The sequence below is a fragment of the Pleurodeles waltl genome, chromosome 4_2, assembly GCF_031143425.1.
Source record: "Pleurodeles waltl isolate 20211129_DDA chromosome 4_2, aPleWal1.hap1.20221129, whole genome shotgun sequence".
Taxonomy (NCBI): domain Eukaryota; kingdom Metazoa; phylum Chordata; class Amphibia; order Caudata; family Salamandridae; genus Pleurodeles; species Pleurodeles waltl.
Genome location: NC_090443.1, coordinates 408,984,337 through 409,010,546, shown reverse-complemented (window position 1 = coordinate 409,010,546; position 26,210 = coordinate 408,984,337). Strand labels below are relative to the sequence as shown.

Below are 26,210 nucleotides of genomic sequence, written 5' to 3'. Positions count from 1 at the left end.
GTGCTCCTCTGCCCCAGTTCTACACTGTTGTTGGTCATTTCTCTGATACTATCTGTATTGTTTTTGATCACAGTTCGATCACTATCTCCCCAGCTATAAGATGATGTAGAATTTATCCTGGGGATTCCATTCGGCCACAGCCCCCTTGGGCCTTTGTCCTTTGGGGTGGAATTTCTCTTCGGCTTTCAATTCCACTTGGTGATGGAACAGACACCCTTTTGTTTCTGCCCTTCTTGCCACACCAAGAATCCATACACAATCTACATCAGGTGTGCAACTTATGCCTACCTCCCCGAACACGAGTAGACAACCTGCCAAGTTTGCAAGTATTTTTACTTGAAAAACACAGAGAGATCGAAGAGCTCGACTACTTGAGATGTCTCCATGCTGCGCTGAAGACACGCCTGACCTCTTTGGTTTGGGAGTCCCAGAACTTGAGGTGGAGGCCCATCCATCGGCTGTTGACGAAGGCAACCTTTCTTTTGATGAGAGGTCCAGGTCTGACATAGAAATGCACAACATCATTCCAGGGCATACTGTGAGTACTGTACCGCCTCCACCCTAGCCACAACAAACATCGACAAAAACTCAACTACCTTCACACCAAAAAATCAAGACTGGTTGTGCCACCACTGCCGTTGGGCCTTGATCAGCACCGATCGTCTGCTGCAGACACGTCCATCCTCTGTACCAAAAAAAGGCCTAAACAGCAGTTTGTCAACTCCAAGCCCACCACATCGGCTTCGAGGAGACCTTCGGTGCCAGAACACCATTCCACCTCGGTGCTGAGAAAATCTGCTTGAAAGCCTAAAGCATCAGCACTGAAAATAACATTGGCTAAACCTGCAACAGAGCCAAAAACTCACACACTTGCCAATCACTTGGGAGAATCAGTGCTTGAGAGACTTCACTAGGAGTTGAACTCAAGGCAAAAGCAGCTAATGCTTTACCCAGATACAGGACATATCCTCACCAGATCACTCACTCGGACACAAAGCTGTAAAAAGACAGCTGTCTTTTGAAGAGGCTTTCGACATTCCTCTTTCTCCAAAGAAGAGAAAAAAGAGGATAAGGCTACCATCCACTGTACACCAGCACACCATTATCACAGCCTCCTGTGCACACCCCGTCATCACAACTCCCACCTGTTCGGCCCATTTCTGAGTCACCCGAGGGTTCACTACACTCCTATACAGAGGATAGGGGGGATGAAGGCCAATACTCAATCCCACCTTAAGGCGTTCTGTGGGATTCATATGATGCAGACCCACCTGATAATTCAGACCCAGATCTGTATCTGGCCAGACCTTCCTCCCCTGATGATACAACAACGTATTGTGACTTAATAAGTAGGGCGGCTACATTCAATAAAGTACGGCTACATACTGAGCCTCTAGAGGATGATATTTCATTTGAAACCCTCTCGTTCATTTAGCGTTCTGCACAATATATGTCAGTGCTTAAGGGTATGCTCAGACACACTCAAGACATTTTCAACGGCCCCGTTAGTGTTAGAGTTATCACTCCAAGGGTCGATTTAAAAATACAAAACCTCACCAATTACCTCTACATACATTAAGGGACAGTTTACACCTGACTCCCTAGCTGTAGCCACAGCCCGTAAAAAGGCAAACTCTCAGATATCTGGTGATGCACCCTTCCAGATAAAGACAGCAAGGGTAAGAGAGAGGCTCCAAAATCTCTCAACCATTGGAGGATTGCAAACGCCATTGGTCTCCTATCGCACTATGACAGGGCCCGCTGGGATGAGATGGAGGAGAGTCTCCACTATGTTCACAAAGATCACAAAAAAGGGCATATCAGATTGCCTCAGGGGCCAAACATCTGAAATACAACAATACATTGTGCCCTCAATGTGGCTGACACAGCAGCTAGGGGCATTAATTCAAGCCTCTTCCTTAGGAGACATACCTGGCTAAGAGTGTCAGGCTTTAAGCCTTAAGTACAGTAGAACTTACTTTCTCTCCCCTTTAATGAGGAACATTTCTTGGGACCTCATATTGACACTCTTCTAGAAAAAATAAAAAAGCATAATGAGATGACTAAACTGATGAGAGTGTTGCAAATATCATTGCTACGTGGCTCTTTTTGCTGCTCCTCTTACTGTGTGGGATCCACAACAGTCTCCTCCTATATCACTTCCGGCCAGTGGGTGTTGGATATTGTCCAACATGCTGATTGTCTGTAGCTTATTTCCACACCTCCACACATTCCACCCAGCAACCATAGACTGTCAACAGACCATCAACAGTTGCTCAAAGAAGACTTTCAGGCACTTTTGAAAAAGGGACCATAGAACCTGTACAATTACAACTGCAAGGCACAGTAGTCTATTCACTTTACTTCCTCATTCCCAAAAAGGATGGGTCTTTTAAACCAATCTTGGACCTTTGACCTCTAAGCAGGTACATTCTCTCAGAGAACTTCCACATGGTCACTCTTCAAGATGTCATTCTATTACCACAACAAGCTGACATGGCTGCATTTGAAATGTAGGACGCCTACTTCCACATTCCCATCGCAAATACATCAGGTTCATACAAAATGGACAACACTTTTAATTCAAAGTGCCCCCATTCGGGGTCAGTACAGCCCCCGGGGTTTTCACCAAATGTCTCGCAGTAGTAGCTGCTCATCTACATAAACTACATACATCTACAAAACATTCATGTTTTTCCATATTTAGAGGACTGGCTCATGAAAAGCACAACCCATCAAAGGAGTTTCCAACACACACAAACCACCATAAACCTACTGCGCCAACTAGGCTTCACCATCAGAGCAGCCAAGTCCCTCCACCAAACACTTCAAGTAAAATCTTACTTAGAAGCCATCCTCAATTCTCAGCAGGGGTGGGTAGCTTACCAAAATGCTGCCCGCATTCAATCCTTTCTAGCACTCATTCCACAATTTCAGCCTCATAAGCCTATAACATTGAGGACAGTTATTGGTCTCCTAGGGACTATGGCTTCATTCATAGCCATAATACCTCATGCCAGACTCAATATGCGTCCTTTGCAGGAGTGCCTTGTGCATCAGTGGACTCAAGCAGAGCGTTGATTGGAAGATCTAGTGTTGGTGAGCCATCAAGCTTACTACTCTCTGCAGTGGTGGAATACCAACAATCTCCTAAAGGGACAGCCTTTCCTGGGCTCAGTTCCACTGAGATGAGAACCATAACAACTAATGATTCTCTCATGGGTTGAGGGGGACATTCACAAGATCTCACTGTTCTGGGACACTGGACAACCTGTCAAACACATCTCCATATCAGTCACCTGGAGTTGTTAGCTGTTAATCTAGCGCTCAAAGCATTCCTTCCCTATCTCATTGGCAAGGTAGTCCTGATCAAAACAGACAGTATGACTGCCATGTATTATCTGCAAAAACACAGGGGCACCAGGTCCTCTCAGCTATCTCATGTAGCTCAGAATTGTATGGAAGTGGGCTCTCGGATACAACATTCACCTGTTAGCGAAGTATCTCCAGGAGTGTACTACAGCTTTGCAGATCTCCTCAGCAGGAGATGCCAACAAGTCCACGAGTGGGAGCTCAACCCGTAAGTCTTCCTCCCATTCTTCCAGCATTGGAGACACCCAGACATAGACCTTTTTGCCACAGCAGAAAACGCTAAACGCCAAAACTTCGCCTGCAGCTTCTCATAACCACAGTCCAGGGGCAATACACTGTGGATGTGTTGGTCTAGGAACTTTGCTGACGTTTTTCCACCTCTCCCACTGCTTCAGTTTGTGGTTCGTAAACATCTCTCACCCTCACCTTAGTGGCTCCCACATGGGCATGACAACCAGGGTTCTCCACACTCCTAGAACTATCAGTGGTTCCCCACCAAGTACTGCCCAACAGGCAGGACATTCTCACGCAGAACCATGGACAAGACAGACACTGCAACACCACCTTTCAATCTGGCTCCTTAAGTCCTAGAGTTTGTGTACTTAAATCCACCACAATATTGTATGGGTATTCTCAAGGAAGCAAGAAGAGTCACTACTAGAGCCTGTTATGCAGCACAGTGGAAAGGATTTGTTCACTATTGTCATTCAAAACAAATCGATCCTCTGGGAGCAAAGATGCAGGATATTGTCTTATTTATTTGACTTGCATACCTCTGGGTTAGCCTTTACATTCATAAGGCTACACTTAGCAGCTGTAGCCCCATATCTCCAAAATAGACACCACACTTCTTTATTCAAGATTCCTGTAATTAAAGCTTTCCTAGAGAGTCTTAAAAGATATGTTCCTCGTAGGGTACCACCAGTCCCACCTTGGAATCTTAACATTGTGTTAACAAGACTGATGGCTCCTCCATTTGAGCCCCTACACACCTGTCCCCTCCAATTTCTATCATGGAAGGTAACATTTTTAATTGCAATCACTTCACTCAGACGTGTTAGTGAGCTTCAGGCATTAACTTTAGAAGAACCATTCTTCCAACTACATAAAGAGAAAGTGGTACTACATACCAATCAGAAATTCCTCCCAAATGTGGTATCTGAATTCCACCTAAATCAGTCTATTGAATTTCCAGTATCTGATAGACATCTAGTTGCAAATTCCTTACCTTAGAATTTCCCCCAGGTGTCAGTCTGGATCTGGGGATTTTTCTCGACGTGGATCAGCTCCATATCTGTCATCCGTGCCGGATACGACGTTGTGGGTCATATATGGACGCCAGCCTGGTGCGCCAATGTTAACTATTTTCTTTCCGCACTAGCTACCACTGATCCGAAGAAAGAGCTACCCCTCAGACATTTTATGACAGGCCTTTTTTACTTTTTGTCAAAGCTTTTTGGGTGTTTACACTTCTGGTGCATCATGGATGTCTTCTCGTAAACCCAGTGTCCATAACGGATCCGCACCTCGTCTGCCTTTGGTGTCTGGAGCGCGACCATGACCCGAAGTTGTGGTCCGAGTGACGGGCCATGAATCCGAAAGCTTTTGAGGGAGCAATCTCTAAAGCTTCTGGCAGCCTGGTGCTTGGCTTCGTGTAAGTCCCGATATCATTTGAGAGGAAGGTCCCGGGATTGTTTGTGGAGCCACACCCCCAGCTCCAAGAAGATGTTTTTCGTGAACTCCCATGCTCTGTGGGATACGGTTGCACAAGTGCTGCCACAGGTCCCGGAGGAGGCCCGGGCCATTCTCTCGCAAGCAGTTGCTGATGGGAGAGACGCAGCAAAGTTCACAAACCCATGTGGGCTAAACATGACCCACTCACTGGGCAGAGTGGCGTCATCGACTGGCCCTTAGGGCCACACCAGGTTGAGGACATCTAGCTTTTCGGGGGATGTCCAACCCAATCTTATGGACATGTCCTTTGATGGCACCCATCTCTTGGGAGAGAAAGCAGTCTCAGTGCTTGAGTGCTTCAAGTATTCTCATGCTATGGCCAGGTCCTTGGGCTTTGCGGCGGCTGTATGTCCCCCTCAGTCTGTTTTTCACCCCTTTCGCAGCTACATCTGTTTCCCTCCAGCCACCATGCCACACATGTAGCCCAGCCTCTGCGTTGCCGAGGACATGGGATCCACTGTCCTCGTGGATCAGGATCAGGGAGCCAGCAGTCTGGCCATTCCCCCCCTCCTCCTCTACAGCTACCTCTAAACCTTCCTGGTCTAACAATTCCCCACCAGGGACCAGTCGGAGGCAGGATCCGCTATCACCTGATTCGCTGGCAGTCCATCACGTCAGAGAGGTGGGTTTTGCAAATAGTCAGAAGGGGCTACTTCCCTCCCCTTCAAGATTACCCCTCCATCAAATCAAATCAAATCATTAACATTTATAAAGCGCGCTACTCACCCGTGCGGGTCTCAAGGCGCTAGGGGGGAAAGGGGGGGTTATCGCTGCTCGAACAGCCAAGTCTTTAGGAGTCTCCGGAAAGCGGAGTGGTCCTGGGTGGTCCTGAGGCTGGTGGGGAGGGAGTTCCAGGTCTTGGCCGCCAGGAAGGAGAAAGATCTCCCACCCGCCGTGGAGCGGCGGGTGCGAGGGACGGCAGCAAGTGCGAGGCCAGCGGAGCGGAGGGGGCGGGTGGGGACGTAGAAGCTGAGGCGTCTGTTGAGGTATTCCGGTCCCTTGTTGTGGAGGGCTTTGTGTGCGTGGGTGAGAAGACGGAAGGTGATCCTTTTGCTGACTGGGAGCCAATGCAGGTGTCTCAGGTGTGCGGAGATGTGGCTGTTGCGGGGTACGTCGAGGATGAGGCGGGCCGAGGCGTTTTGGATGCGTTGCAGGCGGTTTTGGAGTTTGGCGGTGGTCCCGGCGTAGAGGGTGTTGCCGTAGTCCAGGCGACTCGTGACAAGGGCGTGGGTCACGGTTTTTCTGGTGTCGGCGGGGATCCAGCGGAAGATCTTGCGGAGCATGCGGAGAGTGAGGAAGCAGGCGGGGGACACGGCGTTGACTTGCTTGGTCATGGTGAGAAGAGGGTCCAAGATGAAGCCGAGGTTGCGGGCGTGGTCTGCGGGGGTCGGTGCGGTGCCGAGGGCCGTGGGCCACCAGGAGTCGTCCCAGGCGGACGGGGTGTTGCCGAGGATGAGGACTTCCGTTTTTTCAGAGTTCAGCTTTAGGCGGCTGAGCCTCATCCAATCTGCGACGTCCTTCATACCCTCTTGTAGGTTGGTCTTGGCGCTGGCGGGGTCCTTGGTGAGGGAGAGTACAAGTTGGGTGTCGTCGGCGTAGGAGGTGATGATGATGTCGTGCTTGCGTACGATGTCGGCGAGGGGGCTCATGTAGACATTGAAGAGTGTCGGACTGAGCGATGAGCCTTGAGGTACGCCGCAGATGATCTTGGTGGGTTCTGAGCGAAACGGAGGGAGGTAAACTCTTTGGGAGCGGTTAGCGAGGAAGGAGGCGATCCAGTCCAGGGCCTGGCCTTGGATCCCGGTGGAGCGTAGGCGGGTGATTAGGGTGCGGTGACAGACGGTGTCAAAGGCAGCCGAGAGGTCGAGGAGAATGAGGGCGACTGTTTCACCGTTGTCCATCAGGGTTCTGATGTCGTCTGTGACTGAGATGAGGGCGGTTTCCGTGCTGTGGTTGGTTCGGAATCCGGTTTGTGAAGGGTCGAGCAGGTTGTTGTCTTCCAGGAAGGTGGTCAGCTGTTTGTTGACGGTCTTTTCTATTACCTTGGCTGGGAAAGGTAGAAGAGAGATGGGGCGGAAGTTTTTCAGGTCGCTTGGGTCAGCCGTAGGTTTCTTTAGTAGGGCGTTGACTTCAGCGTGCTTCCAGCATTCGGGGAAGGTAGCAGAAGAAAAAGAAGAGTTGATGACGGTCTGGAGGTGCGGGGCGATGATGTCGTCGGCTTTGTTAAAGATGAAGTGCGGGCAGGGGTCCGAAGGGGCGCCGGAGTGGATAGAGTTCATGATGGATTTGGTTTCTTCCGTGTTGATGTGGGTCCAGTTGTTGAGGGTGATGTCCGGGGAAGCGGGTTCAGTGGTGTATGGTTGGGTCTGGTGTCCGAAGCTGTCGTGGAGGTCGCTGATCTTGCGATGGAAGAAAGTGGCGAGGGATTCGCACAAATCCTGTGAGGGCGTGACGGCGTTGGCGCTGGCGCTGGGGTTGGAGAACTCTTTGACGATGCTGAAGAGTTCTCTGCTGTTGTGGCTGTTTTTGTCTAGTCTGTCGGTGAAAAAGTTCCTTTTGGCAGTGCGGATCAGGTGGTGGTGTTCGCGTGTGGCGTTCTTGAGGGCGGTCATGTTGTCAGCGGTGTGGTCCTTGCGCCAGGCCTTCTCAAGGGCACGACAAGTTTTCTTTGATTCTTTGAGGGTGTCAGAGAACCAGAGAGGTTTTTTGGTGTTGGTCTGTCGATGCGTGCGTTTGAGGGGAGCAAGGTTGTCAGCGCAGTTGGAGATCCAGTTTGTGAGGTTGAGAGCTGCGTCGTTGGGGTCGGTGGTGAGGGTGGGTTGGTTGGCGGCGAGAGCGGAGAAGAGTTGCTCTTCAGGGATCTTGTTCCACTGTCGACGAGGGATGGGTTGAGTGCGGAGGTGGGAGGTCTCGCGTCGGAATGTGAAGTGGACGCAGCTGTGGTCGGTCCAGTGTAGGGCAGAGGTGTGGCTGAAGAAGACGTGTTTGCTGGCGGAGAAGATAGGGTCGAGCGTGTGTCCGGCGATGTGGGTGGCGGTGTTCACCAGTTGTTTGAGGCCGAGGTTGGCGAGGTTGTCGAGCAGGGTGGTGGTGTTGGGGTCGTTGTTTTGTTCCAGATGGAAGTTGAGGTCGCCTAGGAGGATGTAGTCCGGTGAGGCGAGGGCGTGCGGGGAGATGAGGTCGGCGATGGCGTCGCTGAAAGAGGCGCGAGGTCCGGGAGGACGGTAGACGAGGGATCCTCTGAGGGTGGTCCTTGGGTCGGTGCGAATCTGAAAATGCAGGTGTTCAGCGGCGAGGGGGGGGGTCTTCGGTGGAGGTGGTGACGCTAATGGAGTCTTTGAAGATGATGGCGACACCTCCTCCTACTTGGTTGGTGCGGTCTTTTCTGGAGATCTTGTAGCCTTCGGGGATGGCGGTAGCGATGTCTGGAGCAGAGGAGGCGTTCATCCATGTCTCCGTGATGAAGGCGACGTCCGGGGCTGTGGAGTCCAGGAGGTCCCAAAGTTCAACGGCGTGCTTGTGGACGGAACGAGCGTTGACCAGGATGCACTTGAGGTGGTTGATGGCGCGTGGGCTTGTGGTCGTGGTAGTTGCGTGGTGGAAGATGCGTTTGCAGGAGTTGCAGGCGAAGGGTCCATGGGTGCGTTTGGGGTGAGCTAGGAAGCAGGTTTTGGAGCGCCCTGGGTTGAGGGCGTGGAGGGTGGTGGGGTCGTAGCGGATCAGCGGGGCTTGGGGGAGCTGGGGACCAGGGGTCGTGGCGCTGGGCGCGGGCCAGGCGCAGACGGGCGCAGACGGGCTTGCCTCTGGTGCGCCTCCGGCGCGCCAGCGGCGTGCCCGCTGCGCGCGCCCGCTGCGCAGTCGCGCAGCGGCCGCCATAAGAGGTAGGAGGGGGGGGGAGGGGTCAGCTGGGGGCGAATGGGAGCTGGGGGGCGGGGGCGTGCAGGAGGTCGCGGCGGGAAAGCGCGAGGGAGGGGGGGGGACAGGTAGAGTGAGAGGAGCTGGGGGAGGGGGTTTAGGGTGGAGGAGGGTGAGTGTTAGGAGGTTTGGAGATTAGGGAGAGAGATAGGAGTAGGGTTGTGAAGATAGGGGAGGGGGGGTTGTAGAGGTGGGTGAGGGAGAGAGGTAGAGTGAGAGGATAGGGAGATAGGTAGTAGAGGGGGTGGCGGTAGGGGGGAGAGATAGAGAAATAGATAGAGAAAATAGATAGAGAAGTCGATAGATAGGGAAATAGATAGATAGACAGATAGGTAGGTAGGAGGAGGTGGAGAGTGGGGGAGTCAGATAGTGAGATAGGGAGCTAGAGAGATAGGAAGATAGGAGGAGTGAGGGAGGTAGATAGCGAACGGGTTAGCTAGGGGTGAGAGAGGGGGAGGCGAGTGAGGGAGGGGGATGAGGAAGGAGCAGGAGGGCAGGCTCGGGGGAAGAAGACGGAGGAGGTAGAAGAGCCGAAGACAGGAGAACAGAAGACAGAAGAACAGAAGACAGAAGAACAGAAGACCGGAAGAGCAGAAGACCGGAAGAGCAGAAGACAGAAGAACAGAAGACAGAAGCACAGAAGATCGGAAGAGCAGAAGAACAGAGAAGAACAGAGAAGAACAGAGAAGAACAGAGAAGAACAACACAGAAGCACCGAGAAGAACAGAGAAGAAGAACACAGAAGACCGGAAGAACACAGAAGAACAGAAGGGAAGAACAGAAGAACAGAAGAGAAGAACAGAAGAACACAGAAGAAGATTGCAGAGGGGGAGCGAGGAGGAAGAGACAGAGAGGAGGAAAAGAAGCAGGAGCAGGAGAGAAGGTGAGTGGCGCGGGGCAGGGCGAGGGGCTGGGAGGAGGGGGGTACTTACAGTTAGGTGGGTCTCAGGAACACAGGAACTCGGGAACTTGGAGGAGCTGCAGCGGCAGGGGGAGCGACCTACCCTTGGGTCAAGGGTCGCTACCACTGTCGCGCAGCGGCCGCCATAAGAGGTAGGAGGGGGGGGGAGGGGTCAGCTGGGGGCGAATGGGAGCTTGGGGGCGGGGGCGTGCAGGAGGTCGCGGCGGGAAAGCGCGAGGGAGGGGGGGGGACAGGTAGAGTGAGAGGAGCTGGGGGAGGGGGTTTAGGGTGGAGGAGGGTGAGTGTTAGGAGGTTTGGAGATTAGGGAGAGAGATAGGAGTAGGGTTGTGAAGATAGGGGAGGGGGGGTTGTAGAGGTGGGTGAGGGAGAGAGGTAGAGTGAGAGGATAGGGAGATAGGTAGTAGAGGGGGTGGCGGGAGGGGGGAGAGATAGAGAAATAGATAGAGAAAATAGATAGAGAAGTCGATAGATAGGGAAATAGATAGATAGACAGATAGGTAGGTAGGAGGAGGTGGAGAGGGGGGGAGTCAGATAGTGAGATAGGGAGCTAGAGAGATAGGAAGATAGGAGGAGTGAGGGAGGTAGATAGCGAACGGGTTAGCTAGGAGTGAGGGAGGGGGATGAGGAAGGAGCAGGAGGGCAGGCTCGGGGGAAGAAGACGGAGGAGGTAGAAGAGCCGAAGACAGGAGAACAGAAGACAGAAGAACAGAAGACAGAAGAACAGAAGACAGAAGAACAGAAGACAGAAGCACAGAAGATCGGAAGAGCAGAAGAACAGAGAAGAACAGAGAAGAACACAGAAGAAGAACACAGAAGCACCGAGAAGAACAGAGAAGAAGAACACAGAAGACCGGAAGAACACAGAAGAACAGAAGGGAAGAACAGAAGAACAGAAGAGAAGAACAGAAGAACACAGAAGAAGATTGCAGAGGGGGAGCGAGGAGGAAGAGACAGAGAGGAGGAAAAGAAGCAGGAGCAGGAGAGAAGGTGAGTGGCGCGGGGCAGGGCGAGGGGCTGGGAGGAGGTGGGTACTTACAGTTAGGTGGGTCTCAGGAACACAGGAACTCGGGAACTTGGAGGAGCTGCAGCGGCAGGGGGAGCGACCTACCCTTGGGTCAAGGGTCGCTACCACTGTCGCGCAGCGGCCGCCATAAGAGGTAGGAGGGGGGGGGAGGGGTCAGCTGGGGGCGAATGGGAGCTGGGGGGCGGGGGCGTGCAGGAGGTCGCGGCGGGAAAGCGCGAGGGAGGGGGGGGGACAGGTAGAGTGAGAGGAGCTGGGGGAGGGGGTTTAGGGTGGAGGAGGGTGAGTGTTAGGAGGTTTGGAGATTAGGGAGAGAGATAGGAGTAGGGTTGTGAAGATAGGGGAGGGGGGGTTGTAGAGGTGGGTGAGGGAGAGAGGTAGAGTGAGAGGATAGGGAGATAGGTAGTAGAGGGGGGTGGCGGGAGGGGGGAGAGATAGAGAAATAGATAGAGAAAATAGATAGAGAAGTCGATAGATAGGGAAATAGATAGATAGACAGATAGGTAGGTAGGAGGAGGTGGAGAGTGGGGGAGTCAGATAGTGAGATAGGGAGCTAGAGAGATAGGAAGATAGGAGGAGTGAGGGAGGTAGATAGCGAACGGGTTAGCTAGGGGTGAGAGAGGGGGAGGCGAGTGAGGGAGGGGGATGAGGAAGGAGCAGGAGGGCAGGCTCGGGGGAAGAAGACGGAGGAGGTAGAAGAGCCGAAGACAGGAGAACAGAAGACAGAAGAACAGAAGACAGAAGAACAGAAGACCGGAAGAGCAGAAGACAGAAGAACAGAAGAACAGAAGACAGAAGCACAGAAGATCGGAAGAGCAGAAGAACAGAGAAGAACAGAGAAGAACAGAGAAGAACACAGAAGAACACAGAAGAAGAACACAGAAGCACCGAGAAGAACAGAGAAGAAGAACACAGAAGACCGGAAGAACACAGAAGAACAGAAGGGAAGAACAGAAGAGAAGAACAGAAGAACACAGAAGAAGATTGCAGAGGGGGAGCGAGGAGGAAGAGACAGAGAGGAGGAAAAGAAGCAGGAGCAGGAGAGAAGGTGAGTGGCGCGGGGCAGGGCGAGGGGCTGGGAGGAGGGGGGTACTTACAGTTAGGTGGGTCTCAGGAACACAGGAACTCGGGAACTTGGAGGAGCTGCAGCGGCAGGGGGAGCGACCTACCCTTGGGTCAATATCCATATCCATCCATACCACCATCCTACGATCGGAGAACAGAGGCTCACTTGGCACTTCTCAAGGAGAAAGTTGTGGCTTTCTTTACCTAGGGCAGCCATAGAGAGGGTGCGTATACCAGAAATAGTTTGTGGTTGTTATTCACACTACTTTCTGGTGCCCGAAAAAGACAAGGGCCTCCGCCCTATCCTAGACCTCTGGTCCCTCAATCTCTTGCTCAGAAAGGAGAAGTTTAAAATGCTCACTTTGGCTCAGGTTTTATCTGCCCTGGACCAAAAGGGATGGTAGTGTTGGACTTGCAGGACGCCTAATTCCACATTCCTGTCCTGCCCGCCCACCGACGTTACTTGCAGTTCACAGTAGGCCCCAAGCACTTTCAGTTCACTGTGCTCCCCTTTGGCCTTACCAGCACCCCTCTGGTGTTCACCAAGGTGTTGGTGGTGGTCGCAGTCCAGGATATTCAGGCTATGCTACCGATGTTTCAACCTCTATCCTGGATTTTGGTGAGAATGACTTTGAGACTGCTGGGCCTCATGGCCTCCTGAGTCCTGCTAGTGTCACATTCCAGACGGCATATGCGTGCTCTGTAGTGGGATCTGAAGTTCCAGTGGGCGCAGCATCAGGGGAATCTCTCTGACACGGTCCACATCTTGGAAGGAACTGTACAAGATCTGCAGTGGTGGCAAACAAACCGCGATTGGGTCAGAGGCAGATCCCTCTCCCTTCCCCAACCAGATCTGACAGTAGTGACAGATGTGTCACTCCTGGCATGGGGAGGCCACCTGGGAGAGGCGGAGATCAAAGGCATCTGGTCTCCGGTGGAGTCCGGATCCCACATCAACGTGATGGAGCTTCAGGCGATCAGACTAGCATTAAAGGAATTTCTTCCCTCTCTCAAAGGGAAGGTAGTGCAGGTGTTCACAGCCAACACCACCGCCATGTTGTACTGCAACAAGCAAGGCGGGGTGGGGTTGTGGACCCATTGTCAGGAGGCTCTGCTCCTCTGGACGTAACTGGAACAACAGTGCATTTTGGTGGTTCAGCATCTGGTGGGCTCTCTGAATGTCAGAGTAGACAAACTCAGCTAACAATGCTTGGTCGATCACAAATGGCTTCTCCATCCAGAGGTGGGGCAAGGTCTCTTTCAGCAGTGGGGAGAGCCTTGGTTAGATCTGTTCGCCTCTTCAGAGAACGCAGAAAGTCAGCAGTATTGCTCGTTGGAGTTCCAGTGTGGAAATCGCTCTGCAACGCTTATCGTCTCGAGTGGAACTCAGGCCTCCCGTAGGCCTTGCCGCCCATACCACTTCTGCCCAGAGTTCTCAAGAAGATCAAGAATGACCAGGTCCAAGTAATCCTTGTGGCTCCCGACTGGGCACTAAGAGTCTGGTATCCTGAGCTATTGAGCACCGCTATCGATCCTCTGATAAGATTGCTCCTTCAGAAGCATCTTCTGTTACAGCAGCAGAGGAGGGTTCTCCACCCGAGCCTGTTCAGTCTCTGCCTACGTGCGTGGAGGTTGAGAGGCAGGAATTGACAGCTTTTGACCTTCCGCCCGAAATCTAATGTAATCTTGGCAGCCTGCCGTCCCACTACCAAAATTATATACAGCTGTCGTTAGAAGAAATTTGTGGCATGGTGCACAGATAAGTCTGTTGACCCCCTTTTTGCTCCTCTCTCTGAGGTTCTCTTGTTCATACTTTTGTTGGCCCAGCAGTGCTTTGCCATGGGCACTCTCAAAGGTTATTTGTCTGCAATCTCTGCTTTCTTGCAGTTGCTAAATCAACCTTCTTTGTTTAAATCTCCTATTGGAAATAATTTCCTTAAAGGCCTTACTCTTAAGTTTCCTATGTTCCCATTCATTATGCTCCAGTGGGACTTGAATTTGGTTTTGACTTTTCTGATGTGCTCTCCTTTTAAGCCTCTCCACAATTATCCTCTCGGGCTCCTCACTTTGAAAACAGCCTTCCTTGTGGCCGTCACAACAGCCCAAAGTGAGTGAGCTGCAGGTATCGTCACCTAAGTCTCCCTACCTTTCTATCTATTCTGACAAAGTGGTGCTTCGCACTAGAGCCTCCTTTCTGCCAAAAGTGGCCACGCCCTTCCATGTAGGCCAGTCCATCAGTTTGCCTACATTGTGCGCACCCCCACACCCTCTAAGGGAGAGGAGGGACTCCACCGCCTGGACCGAAAAAGAACATTGGTGTTCTGCCTTGTCATACCAAAGGGTTCCGGGTGGATGATCAGCTCTTTGTTGGTTATGTGGGTGCGAAGAAAGGTCGTGCAGTGCAGAAGAGAACCATCTCCAATTGAGCCATTGTCTGCATTAAGATGTGCTTGGCTAAGAAGCAACCCCCTGAGAGTGTGCATGCTCGTTCTACCAGAGCTAAAGCTGCAGTCACTGCATTAGCACGCAAAGTTCCAGTCCTGGATATCTGTCAGGCTGCAACGTGAGCATTTCTGCACACATTTACTAAATGCTAGTGCTTGGATAGTCGGGTCCGTAGGGACGGTCACTGTGCCCATTCCGTCCTGCAGGACTTTCTGGTATGTACCTAGTTCGCAGACCCACCTCCGGGGATGGTATTGCTTGGGTATTTATTCTAAGGTAAGGAATCTGCAACTAGATATCTCTGTCAAATGGACAAGTTACTTACCTTCGGTAACACCTTATCTGGTAGAGACAATATCTAGTTGCAGATTAATTACCGACCCACCCATCCTACCCATTCTGCGAAATGATTTCTAGGGACATGTTTTCTCCTTTCAGGGCCCTAGTTTTGATGCACTAGTGTTCTTCATGACTTTGCGCTTCTGGCGTGGAACGTCATGAAAAGAAACTAACGTCAGCTTGCCAGGCTGGTCTTCTTTTAGGACCTGTGGCGTTATATCCAGCACAGACAATGCCGATGACAGACGCAGAGCTGATAGACGCCACCTAACGGCACGCAGAAGTAGTGCTCGAGAAAAATCTCTGGATCCAGACTTGACACCTGGGGGAAAATCTAAAGTATGGAATTTGCAAATAGATATTCCCTCTACGTGATAAAGCGTTGCCGAAGGTTACTTGTCGATTTTTCCCGCAACCTGACTCAATTTGCGGAAAGGGCTTTACACGCTTTAGATGCAAAAAAGGCCCTCATGTACTATATCAATAGAATTAGATCTTTTAGAAAAACTCAACAACTTTGTATTTCATTTTCAAAACCACATAAAGGGAAGGCCATTTCTAAATCAGGCATCTCACTTTGGATTGTCAGATGCATCTAAACTTGGTACGGTACGGTAAAGCTAAAAGAACTCTACCTACCCCTCCAAAAGTTTATTTTCCTTGCAAAAACAGGAGCTTCAATGGCCACCTTAAGAAGCATAACTATATCTGACATGTGAAGCAGCTTACATGGTCTACACCGCATACATTTACAAAACATTACTGTGTAGATGTCATGACAAGCTAATGTGGGCCAAGTGTTTCAACGTTAATCATTTCAAATAGCTGCACCCCCACAGGTTAGCCACTGCTAATGGAGGAGAACTGCTTTACAATCTATGCTGAGCATGTGTGTCTACAGCTACACATGCCTCAAACGGAAAATGTTACTTACCCACTAAGCATCTATTTGTGGCATGTAGTGCTGTAGTGCTGTAGATTCACATGCACACACCATTCTTCCCGGAAACCTATGTTGGTTGCAGTTCACTATATATCACATTACTTTCACATGGTCATCTCACTAGGATTCATTATCCTTCACACTTCATCCTCAACCGCTGTGCGAAAAACAATTTAACATTGGAGTTGAGTTGAGTTGAGGACCATGCGCATTGCAAGGAGGAGGAGTCACTAAACCTACTTCGTGGCTCGAAAGAAAAACAACTTGCACATATCCAAGCCCAACACTAGATGGGAGACTTATGCTGTACATGCCACAAACAGATGCTTACTGAGTAAGTAACTTTTTCCATCTCACCATACCTTATTGTCCTTCCCAAACTCCCTCAGAAGTACAGTGTCTTTCTTGTGTCATGTTTTGGGGTAATTCTGTTATTACTCATCTCTTCAAAAATCTCACCACTGCTTTGCAACATTGAAGGTAGAATCATGCTGCAACTTATATTTTCCATCATTACTTTCCCTCAGAAGGCAAGGATAGCATTTAAGCAGGGCCACTGAGACCATGCAATTCGGAGGCAGCTGTGTTTCCACATAAATAGGTATATTTACTGCATATTTGGCCCCAAAAAAACTTTCTAGCTCAAATAGATTAAAACGTATTTAAAAAAATCTTCGCAGTGGCAGACCCCTTTGCACAGGTTGATTGGACGCTAATCAGTTGCTTCATGCTGTAGTCTGTTGCTAATTTGATACTAAAGTGCCCCCCAAAGTCTGGCACAGAGTAGTGCAAGGCGAGGTCATGAGAGAGGTTAGATATGTGGGGCAAAATGTTTTCTTGAAATAAGTATGAAGTAGTAGGAGCAAAGACAGACTGATCAGTGGGCATATAGATTTGCGGGTACAGAGAGGTAAAGGGAGAATGGTGAGGTTGAGGAGTGAAACATGGGACAGAAAAGTAGGTGACAGGAAAAAAAAGTAGAGAAGTATAGAGAGGTGACGCAGGTAGTCACAGTGGTATCTAGAGAAGTGAGGTAGAGAGAAGAACAGGGTTTTACTGAGTGGTAAGATAGAGAAAGGTGACATACAACAAGATAGAAAGAGAGATGTAAAGTAGCAGAATCTGAGTGGAAATAGGTAGCAATTGGGAGGGGAGGAAGTAGGGGTTGAGATGCCCTTTTTTGACCTGGTGGTAGATGGGACCCTGGGGGGTGTGGACGAGTCCAAACAAGTCTCAATGCAGGCCATGTACCTTCAGAGTCTAGAGCCGTAGTTAAAGCTTCCTCACAAAGTTCAGGTGTAGATATGGCGACAGGCGGGAAGAGGGAACGACCTGACTCTGATAGGAATTATAAGCACCAAAGGAGTGGCAGTAACCAGCTGGTAGCTCAATGTTCCACTCAACCCTAAAAAAAAAAGAGGGCAGAAATTGGGGTGGGGCAAGGATCTGTGCAGGCCCAGGTGGTGACAGTTGAACAAATAGAAGTAAAACTATGTTGTATTCTTGCAGCCTCTAAGCAAGCATCCTAACTCGTTCGAGGCAAAGCTCAAACAGTATGAGCTTATTCACAATAGAAGAGACCACTTTATTAATCCTATGGTTGGGCGCAGTGACAGGTCCCTGGAGCCTTGTATAATTCCTGATGCCCAGAGAGTTAGGCCGAGATGGAACGAAGAAAGATTGCTGACCCACCAAGGAATAAGTAGGGAAAGAGGACCACTAGTAATTAATGGACCCACAAAGGGAACCTCCCAACACCCAGGTAGTGAACACCTTACGGGTGAACTGGAAGGGGCAGCGGACCCAGCTAGTGGTACAGAGGAAATAGGGACTTCGCGTTTACACCCTTGTACCCCTGATATACGATCTAGTGTTCTCCCGGAATGCAGCCCATATATTATCATTCTAGAGAACGCTCCACGACTATCAAGAGGAATAAGTGAGTCGCATAACTCAGTACTAACTAAAGTTGCATACTGGCTACGGAAAGAGTTGGGTTGGCCACAGGATCTCTGTGGGGAAATTATTACTACCACAAATATGTACCCCATACAACTTTTAGGGTACCAGTTTGCAACCAGTACTACCCATTGACCTCACTAGATCAGCTAGACTGACTAGGTTTGTCGGGGCTACAATCTGACAGGAGAACTCTTAGACTCCCCAGATCTGCCGTCAATTAATCAACCTTGGAGGCTTCCTTTGGGTGGGCATCTGGTATACTGCCGGACGGCGTTCATAGGGACGTTTCTCCTGAAACATAATCTGAATGCAGGACAAATTTATCATTAATCTTCTGGAACGTGGTGGGGGTGAACCCTAAGGTGGTAGATAAAGAGTGGATCTCTCTTATAGGGAAATATGATGTTTGTGTGTTTCAAGAAACATGGGCTGTTAATAAGGTCTTTGTGGATTTACCACATACTGTGTGGAGGCCCTGCCACCTAGGAAAATGGGCCGGGCAATGGGAGGACTCATGATCTTGGATAGAAATGATATAGCTTTTAGGCACTAATTACTAAGGATAGACTCCTCTGATTTAATGGGCATCAGATTACGATTCCCTAGGTGGTTGACTCTAGTGATACTAAATGTGTATGCGCGCTCAATGCCAGCAAATAGGGAGTCCTCGATTCCGGTCATGCTTGAAAAGTTGAGACTTATAAATGTAAATCAAGAATAACCGTGGCTGGTGATTTCAATACCTCATTTGAACCTTGTTTTGCTGTCAGCCTGGTAACTAAAGAAGAGGATGAGCAATGAGCTGTTCCCCAGTTAGTTGACTAGCCACTAAGCCATCTTTCTGACATGGCCCTACAGATAGTGGCAGTGGTGGCAGCCCTTGGGTTACGCGCCTGCAATGGGAGAACTAGCTCAGACCATGCGGGAGTGCCTACACTCAGAAGGGGGCACCAGAGGAGTGTTATCGATTACATTCTGGTGGATGTGCGGTTATGGCCTGATCTGGTGGACATGAATGTGCTGAGTACCACTGAGAGTGATCATTGCCCCCTAGCTATACTGCTAAATGGAGGGAACTGTTTCAGGTCTTAAGCTCAGGAATTTTCCGCCCTGCCAGAACCAAGTGTCACTAGCAACCAACGAAGAGTAATGTGGCCTAGAGTTTTGGCTGACCAGGACATGCACGCTGAGATTTACCAGTGGTTTGTACAGTATCTAGCTGAATTAGAAGGCCTGCTTGTTGACCCTAATCTCATCTTATAAATCCATTGCTTATTCTTTAACAAACTTAAATAGATTTTTGTCAGAGAATACCAAGGCAGCCAAAGGCTGTGAGCCAAACCTCCACAGTGGTTTAATCAGGAATGTAGGATGGCCAAGCGGGCGTCGTTAATTGCCATAAGAGCAACTGAGCAGACATCAAGTGTGCTCGAGCAAGGGACAAAAAGGCTCAAAGGCTGGCGAGGAAAGAGAGGGACAAAGAAAACTGGCAGGAGTTACTTCAGGCCATGAAGCTAACAGTCAGTCACACCTTTTGGGCAATGATCTCTGATAGAACTGGTGATTCGGGTATTCCGTGGCGCTGCAATGTCACACCTGACAAGTGGGAGGAACACTTTGGTGCTCTATGTTTGGCCAGCTCTAATGACAAGGGGGAAGATCCCAGTGGTCGTCTACCTCAACACATTGTGAGCCCCATAGCAGATTATATCACAGCTTTAGGGGTGGAGAATCCATGTACATCTTCGGTTGTGGCAGCTGCGGCAGATAGTCTTATAACCCTCTTTCCACTGGAAGACACGCTGTCAGCCATAGATAGTCTGAAACCCCTAAAAGCTCCCGGTTTGGACGGAATCCCTGGAGACTTGTATAAGTCTGAACCTCGAGGTGGGCTGGGTATATAAATCTTCTATCTAATGTAATAGCAAGTGAGGACAGAATGCCGGACACCTGGAAAGGGGCTTATATTGTTCCAGTGTTTAAAAAAAGGTGACGCGAGCTGCCCTGCTAGCTATCGCCCTATTAGCCTGTTGGATAACCTCCAAAAAATATTTGCTAGGCAGGTACTCAATAAACTGCTGGGTTGGGCAGCTAGTGAAGAGGTATTCTCCCCCCTGCAGGCAGGATTCTGGCCAAAGACAAGTACCATCAGGTATTTAGGTTTTCAATGTTGTACTTGAAGCAGGTCCTCCTCCAATGTCAGAGGTTATATGTAGCCTTTGTTGATCTTCGAGCTGCTTTTGATTTAATCCCACGAGACAATCTGTGGAAAGTCTTAACGAAGATGGCAGTTCCTAGTAATCTAGTTGACATCTTCATTAGATTACATAGTGGGAAATATGCCTAGGTCCATTGGGGAGGGCATAGAGAAGTGACATCTAGAATCCCAATCCGCCGGGGGTACGACCAGGATGCGTGCTGGCCCCCACACTTTTTCTTTATATATGAACAATGTCACAGAATAACTTGGCCAGTGCATAAATTATTCCCCCACCATTAATGGTGGGAAAATTCCTATCTTGCTGTTTGTGGATGACTCACTGCTAATTTCCAAGTCCCCAATTGGACTGCAAAATCTGGTGACAAAATTTAGGCTCTTTTGCAGAGAAAGAGGGCTGGAGATAAATTGCTCCAAGAGCAAGTATATGGTTTTTGGGAATTCTTTAGCAAGAACGAGGAGCATAAGAGTGGGTGATTCCAATCTTGAAAGGGTGTCAGAGTTTGATTATCTGGGTATTGCCATGTCTCCAAAACGAAAATGGGATTCCCAAGTAGTAAAAAGCTCCCTAACATTACTACATAAAGCTAAGGCCACTCTTCGCTTTTTAGAGCCATAGGCACCCGTTCTATTTCACTAGCCCTCAAGGCATATCGAGACAAGGCCCTCAATGCATCAATGTATGGTGCAGAATGTTGGGGGTATGCAAATACAAATAGGTTAGAGGTAGCTGAAAACAATTTCATTAGGACACTAGTTGCCGTACCAACTAATATCTTCAGGGGATAAGCAGGGTACGACATGGGCAGCAACTGAGTGAACGATCAAATACAGCTAAAACCCCTGCTGTACTGGGTACAGGTTTGGTCTACCTCTGAACTGGCCACGTACAGTGCATGTTTGGGCCACTTAGTAAAGATTGACTTAGCTCGGAAAGTCCCATGGCTGAGTTTTGTTTGTTTGGTACAAAAAGCTGAAGCTTGAGGCACTCTGGGGACAGCCGGATCAAAGTCGCAGAGAAGATAAACAGGTAGTCAAAGTGGCTTATTGGCAATATATTAGGGAGTGCCAGCAGACTAGGGCCAACCAGGGCTACCTAACAGAAACATATTTGGAGTTTAAAGTTGTGCCTAAATTTGAAGAACTCTTGGATTATGTTCCTCCCTCGAGGGCAAAAGGTTTGTATTTGTGATTTAGATGTGGCTGCTTGCTGTTGAATGCCTTTTGTTGCTCCTGGGGAGGAGATATGTCATCTGCCTTATGCCCTCTTTGCAAATTAATGCCTGAAACGGTGAACCATATTGTTATCGTCTGCCAAGGGTATCGAGCTTCTAGGCGGCGGTGGCTTAGGCCAGTTTACTTATCCCTAGGGATCGGTGATTATCGAGTGGAGTTGCTTCTGTTTAGGACAAGTACAGGTAAGACCCTAATTTACCCAATGAGCCGTTTTCTCCTGGGTGTGTGGACTAGAAGAGATAGGTTTCTGGCTCGGGAAGGGGCTGGGGGAGCTAATTTATAGTAAGCCCTAGGACAAAGGAAGAGTACGGACCTTGACAGCCTCGACGTTGCACTGAGCACTTTATGTAGATCGAGAGTTGGATAGCCTCTCAGAGCTGACACAGAGGCTAAAGATTTGGATGAGCACTGATCTTACTGATGGGCAGGGCATAAAAGTTTAAACTGGTGGTTTTATTTTATTGTTTGAATTGGGTTTTGAGGATGATAGTTTATCAAGTGGAGCTAATAAGTGCTTCATATAGATGGACTAAGTATTATATAATGACATGCACTAAAGGGCTGTCAAGAGATGGAGTATATTGTAGACTATTGATTGATCGGCCCTTGTTGGCTTTTATGTGTATTTTTTTTTTTTAATCCAAGTCTTTATGTATTTATTTACTTTTATGGATTATACAAATCCTAATAAAGTTGTTATTATTATTATTACAAGTGGCACTTGAACAGCCCAATAGATTGAGACGACCGACTGAAAAGCCCTTACATACATTTAGATACATGCATTTTAATATGATTTTTTTTAGGAAAGCACGAGGTTTGTGAAACAACTTAAGTCATTTCTAGGTCAGACCTTCAAATCATTGAAGTGAACGCTAAAAATCTCCTTGTCTTTGATGGAGCAACAATGCCATCTATTGCCAGAGATTTATATAATTTCACTCTTTTTTACAAGTCTCAAACAATTTGTTAAGCAAACAACAAAAAAGTTTGTATCGCCTTTAAGAAGATTGATTGAGTGCATCACACACAGCAGTATACTGGGTTAGGAGCTCAGTAAAAATTGTTGCCAAAGCTAGTAGGTCTGGCTTTTTGTTAGAGGAAGTGCGACCTCATGTTTAATCCCCAGCTGTCCTAGAAAGAAAATCCCATATGAGGCAACATGGAGAAACGAGAGGCACATCATAGACTTTTGCTATACGTTCTACCTCGAGTTAAAAGAAGTAATGGTCTTTGATAGGATGCCTGCCATTTTTTGGACTATGTTGCGGATGCACAGTACATTGAACTGACAAATAGAAGTCGCAAGGCTTGAAGAATAGGAGTGAAAAGAATGGCTAAAAGTGCTAGTAGAACGAAAGCAACAGCAATCACTATTGAGACACAGTCTAATTGCTATACTGCGTCAAAATATCACTATCATGGTCATCATCTAAATTCTTTGAATACTCATCAAAGGGCAAATTAATATTTAATACGCAATAAGCAAGGACTCCACACTTGCCCAACATTTCCCTCATCAACATCTGTATTCTTCAGTAGCAGACTGTGGAATATTAGCTTCTTAGTTGAATCCATAGTAATTTATCACCTAGTCTTATTTGAGGTGTGGGGGTATTCCTCTACTTTCATATACCACCTTTTTTTAATCCAGGCACTAGCCCATCCCTACACGCTAGGCCCTCACCTCTGACACAATTGGGCTTTCCTTCGTTTGCACTTTGTGCCTTCAAACTACCACCACTGCCAATGTGTCTAGTATTTGTGTGATGTTTTGACATTTCCTGATACCCCCAAATTCCCAGCACCACTATTTTCACTGACTAATACACATCTATCCCTAGCACCTTCAGAAGACTCTCTTGGAATTGATTCTAAAAGATTACAATTCTGAGGTAAATCCAGAATGTATACATAAAAGGGCTGTCTTCACCATTATACCTCTAGCAATTTGCATTTGTCACCCACCCAGTTGCATTTAGTCTTGATCGATTAAAATGCAGTCTATTTTCAATCATAGAGTGAATTTGCCAAGTACTAACACAAGCGGGAAACTTAGTGATGTTTGATCTTGAAATTACTGTCCTGTTGAAAGCCATGCATTATCAGTCGAAACATGTTGACAGTTTAAGAAGCCACTTTCTACGCATTTCATTTTGCAGACTATTCTGGACAACACATAAGATTGCAAATTAATAATCATTTAGGAAAGCTCTGATGGCAAACCTTCAGACACGCTCCTCTTACAGGCGGGCGTTCCACTACCCCACTAGCATCATGCCCATGATACATGGGTATGGACTCAGTCTTAATCTTTTTCCTCTATCCTACCATTCTTTACCTCTTCTTCCTCCCTGGCACACAGATGTAGCAATACTCTGAACCTTCATGAACAGTGACCAATTCCTGTCAATGCCCATATACTGTAGTTATCCTCACCATTAAAATATTTATTTTTTCTTACCCACGAAAGATCCACCTGCCGAGTATCGATATGGATAAGGTGCAGGCTATAAAACACCTCCAAAAATGTGATCTGAGGATAAGTCAAAGAATCTTAGACTGCATCCTCCTCAAACAGTGATCAGTCCTATTGAATAGCCGAGTGCTAAGCACAGTGAACAAACTGAATTCTTGTTAATTCATATTATGTAAAAGAACTTGGCGTAGGCACATTTCCACTAACATATTTTCTACTTAGGCCTACCATGAAAATATTTCAGAGAAACGATAAAGGTGTATGAACTGTACTCATACCAGAAAAGCAACAGCAACATTCAAGATATCTGTGCAAAAGGAATTACATTGTGGAATTTATATTCTGTACGTTACTGCTATGATTTGCATTTAACATTAGCTAGAGCGATGGCTGTGCAAACTAACCTCAAGGCAGCTGCCATGCTTTTCTAAGCAGGTTAGTGTCACTGATCTCAGCGGACCAAAAAAGGGGTCAGGAAAAAGGTTAGGTTTCTGTGGACGGGCTTGTTGTGGCCAATAAATAGACCAGTGTAGTGGGGAACAAAAGCACATTGTGTTTTAGGTGAGTTAAATGATGTGGATGACCCATACAGGTAAACAGGAGAGGCTGTAAATATACTCTGGGAAATCAGACGCATGTGTGTGCTCCTATGTCCCAGGGTCCCTCAGTACATTTCACGGTCTTATTTGGCTTGGTAGGGTTGGTGCACCATGTGTGTTATAATGCTAGCTGCAATGCCTGACCTAATCTTGAAGAAGCTGAAATGTGTTTGAGTGGGCCAGGTGGCGTGTGATATCCGATAACCAGAGTTAATGGGGTGCTACTGAGAGGGGACGCCGATACCCTCAGAACCCACTGACATTTCTGATTTTTTTCTCTTGCCATCCAGGAGCAGTTACCTGACCTGTATGCTCATTTCATGGAGCTGAACCTGGAAGCCCACATGTACGCGTCTCAGTGGTTCCTCACGCTTTTTACTGCGAAGTTCCCGCTCTGCATGGTCTTCCACATCATCGACTTGCTGCTGTGTGAGGTAAGGGGTTCTCGGCTTTAGCAATCCAGGCCATCGGCCAATGCATGGCCTTTGGCAAAAATAATGTATTTGCTCTTCACGATGCCACCCAAGCAAATACACTACTCACAATCACTAATTTAGTTAATATCAAGACTTAAAACCCACCTGTTCTAAAACAATTATTCAAGTATTTCTTTGCTCATTTGATTTTGCTTTGAAATATACCTCTCCTGTGTGTTGTTTAGTGTATAGCATACGTGTCTAATTGTGCCTCACACACATTTTATATGTTGGACCTCAGACATGCTTACTGGGCCTAAATATTGTAACCACGACTATCCAGCCATAGCATCACTAGCCTATAACTTTGGATCCTCGTGCAATCTAAAGGCCTAACCAGGCAACCTGAACTAGGTAACCTTAGCTGTGTATCCTGGTCCTAAACTATATAACCACTGCCGGACACACTCACTTGCAATACAGAAGCTGGAATCTTTCCTAACTGCCACCATGCCGCCTTGTATTCCAGCTAAAGGCCTCTGTACCTTCAAGTTAAATTACTTTTTACAGCATGCACAACATTAGCAGGATAAACATTTAGAAATTCTGATACCCCACAGGATCACAGTGCATGGAAGAAACATGGATGCTGTATTTTACTTGCCTTTATGTACAGTTGAGGTGCAATTTCTCTCTGACGTGGCCTTTACAGCCATGCAATGAGGAAACATACTTGGCATCTGGAACCTCATCTTGCACTTCACATGCACCCAGCCTTGTGTTTTGGGTATTTGTGCAACCTGCAGTACACTTCAGGTTAAAACTGGGGGTTGCCGCCTCCACTCATTGTATTGCATAGTTAGTAACAACTCTACTGCAGCCTCTGAAATAAATGTGTCACAGTTCATGTGCACTACAAAAGGCATATGTGTATTATATACAAATCTTTTTGATACTACTCAGTTTCCTGACATGATTTTAATAGTGCGCCTATAACCACAGCTGCAGTAGGTTGCATTTTCATGCAGTTGAGACCCTAGAAAGTGACAGGTTTGTTGCATTTCATCCTAAACAGAAAAGATAATGGGCGAGTCCAGGAAATGGGCTTCTTTCTGTGTGCCCTCTATAAAGGGGCCGTTTTTGAAAATAGAGTCCAAAAACAAAGTGAGGACCATTTTCTCCTTGAGTTTGGCTATTAGTGCTGGTGCCCTTTAAGGCTGTGTCCTCTGTGTACCATAAATGTGACCCTACAGGTTGCTTGTAAAATGTTGGATTTAACTGCCCCCCCATTTAAGTATAGGGATCTTACAGACACTGGCATGATTGTCCCCAGCAGGGTACTGGGGTGCTCCTTAGAGATAAAGGGGGGCTAGACTCCTCCTAAAAAGAAATTCTTAATGAAGTAATCCCTCTCATCTCTATCCCAAGGGTTCTGCTGACTAGTGATGTATATATTCTGAGGGGCATATCTTATATTACTGTCCTGGGGTGTGGCGTTCTGTCTTCTCCTTGGTAGAACAATAATTCAACTGGACCTCATACCT

At 48.2% G+C, this 26,210-nt stretch overlaps 1 protein-coding gene across 5 annotated transcripts in view; it reads left to right on the top strand.

The window, feature by feature from the left end:
- The window catches only part of RABGAP1L (RAB GTPase activating protein 1 like), a 1,234,468-nt gene that overhangs the window by 874,532 nt on the left and 333,726 nt on the right, over positions 1 to 26,210 (top strand). For all 5 annotated transcript variants that reach the window (XM_069231590.1, XM_069231591.1, XM_069231592.1 and 2 more), the window contains one exon: positions 24,541 to 24,684. In XM_069231590.1, coding sequence (XP_069087691.1) covers positions 24,541 to 24,684 — 144 coding nt within the window. The remainder of the gene's footprint in view (positions 1 to 24,540; positions 24,685 to 26,210) is intronic.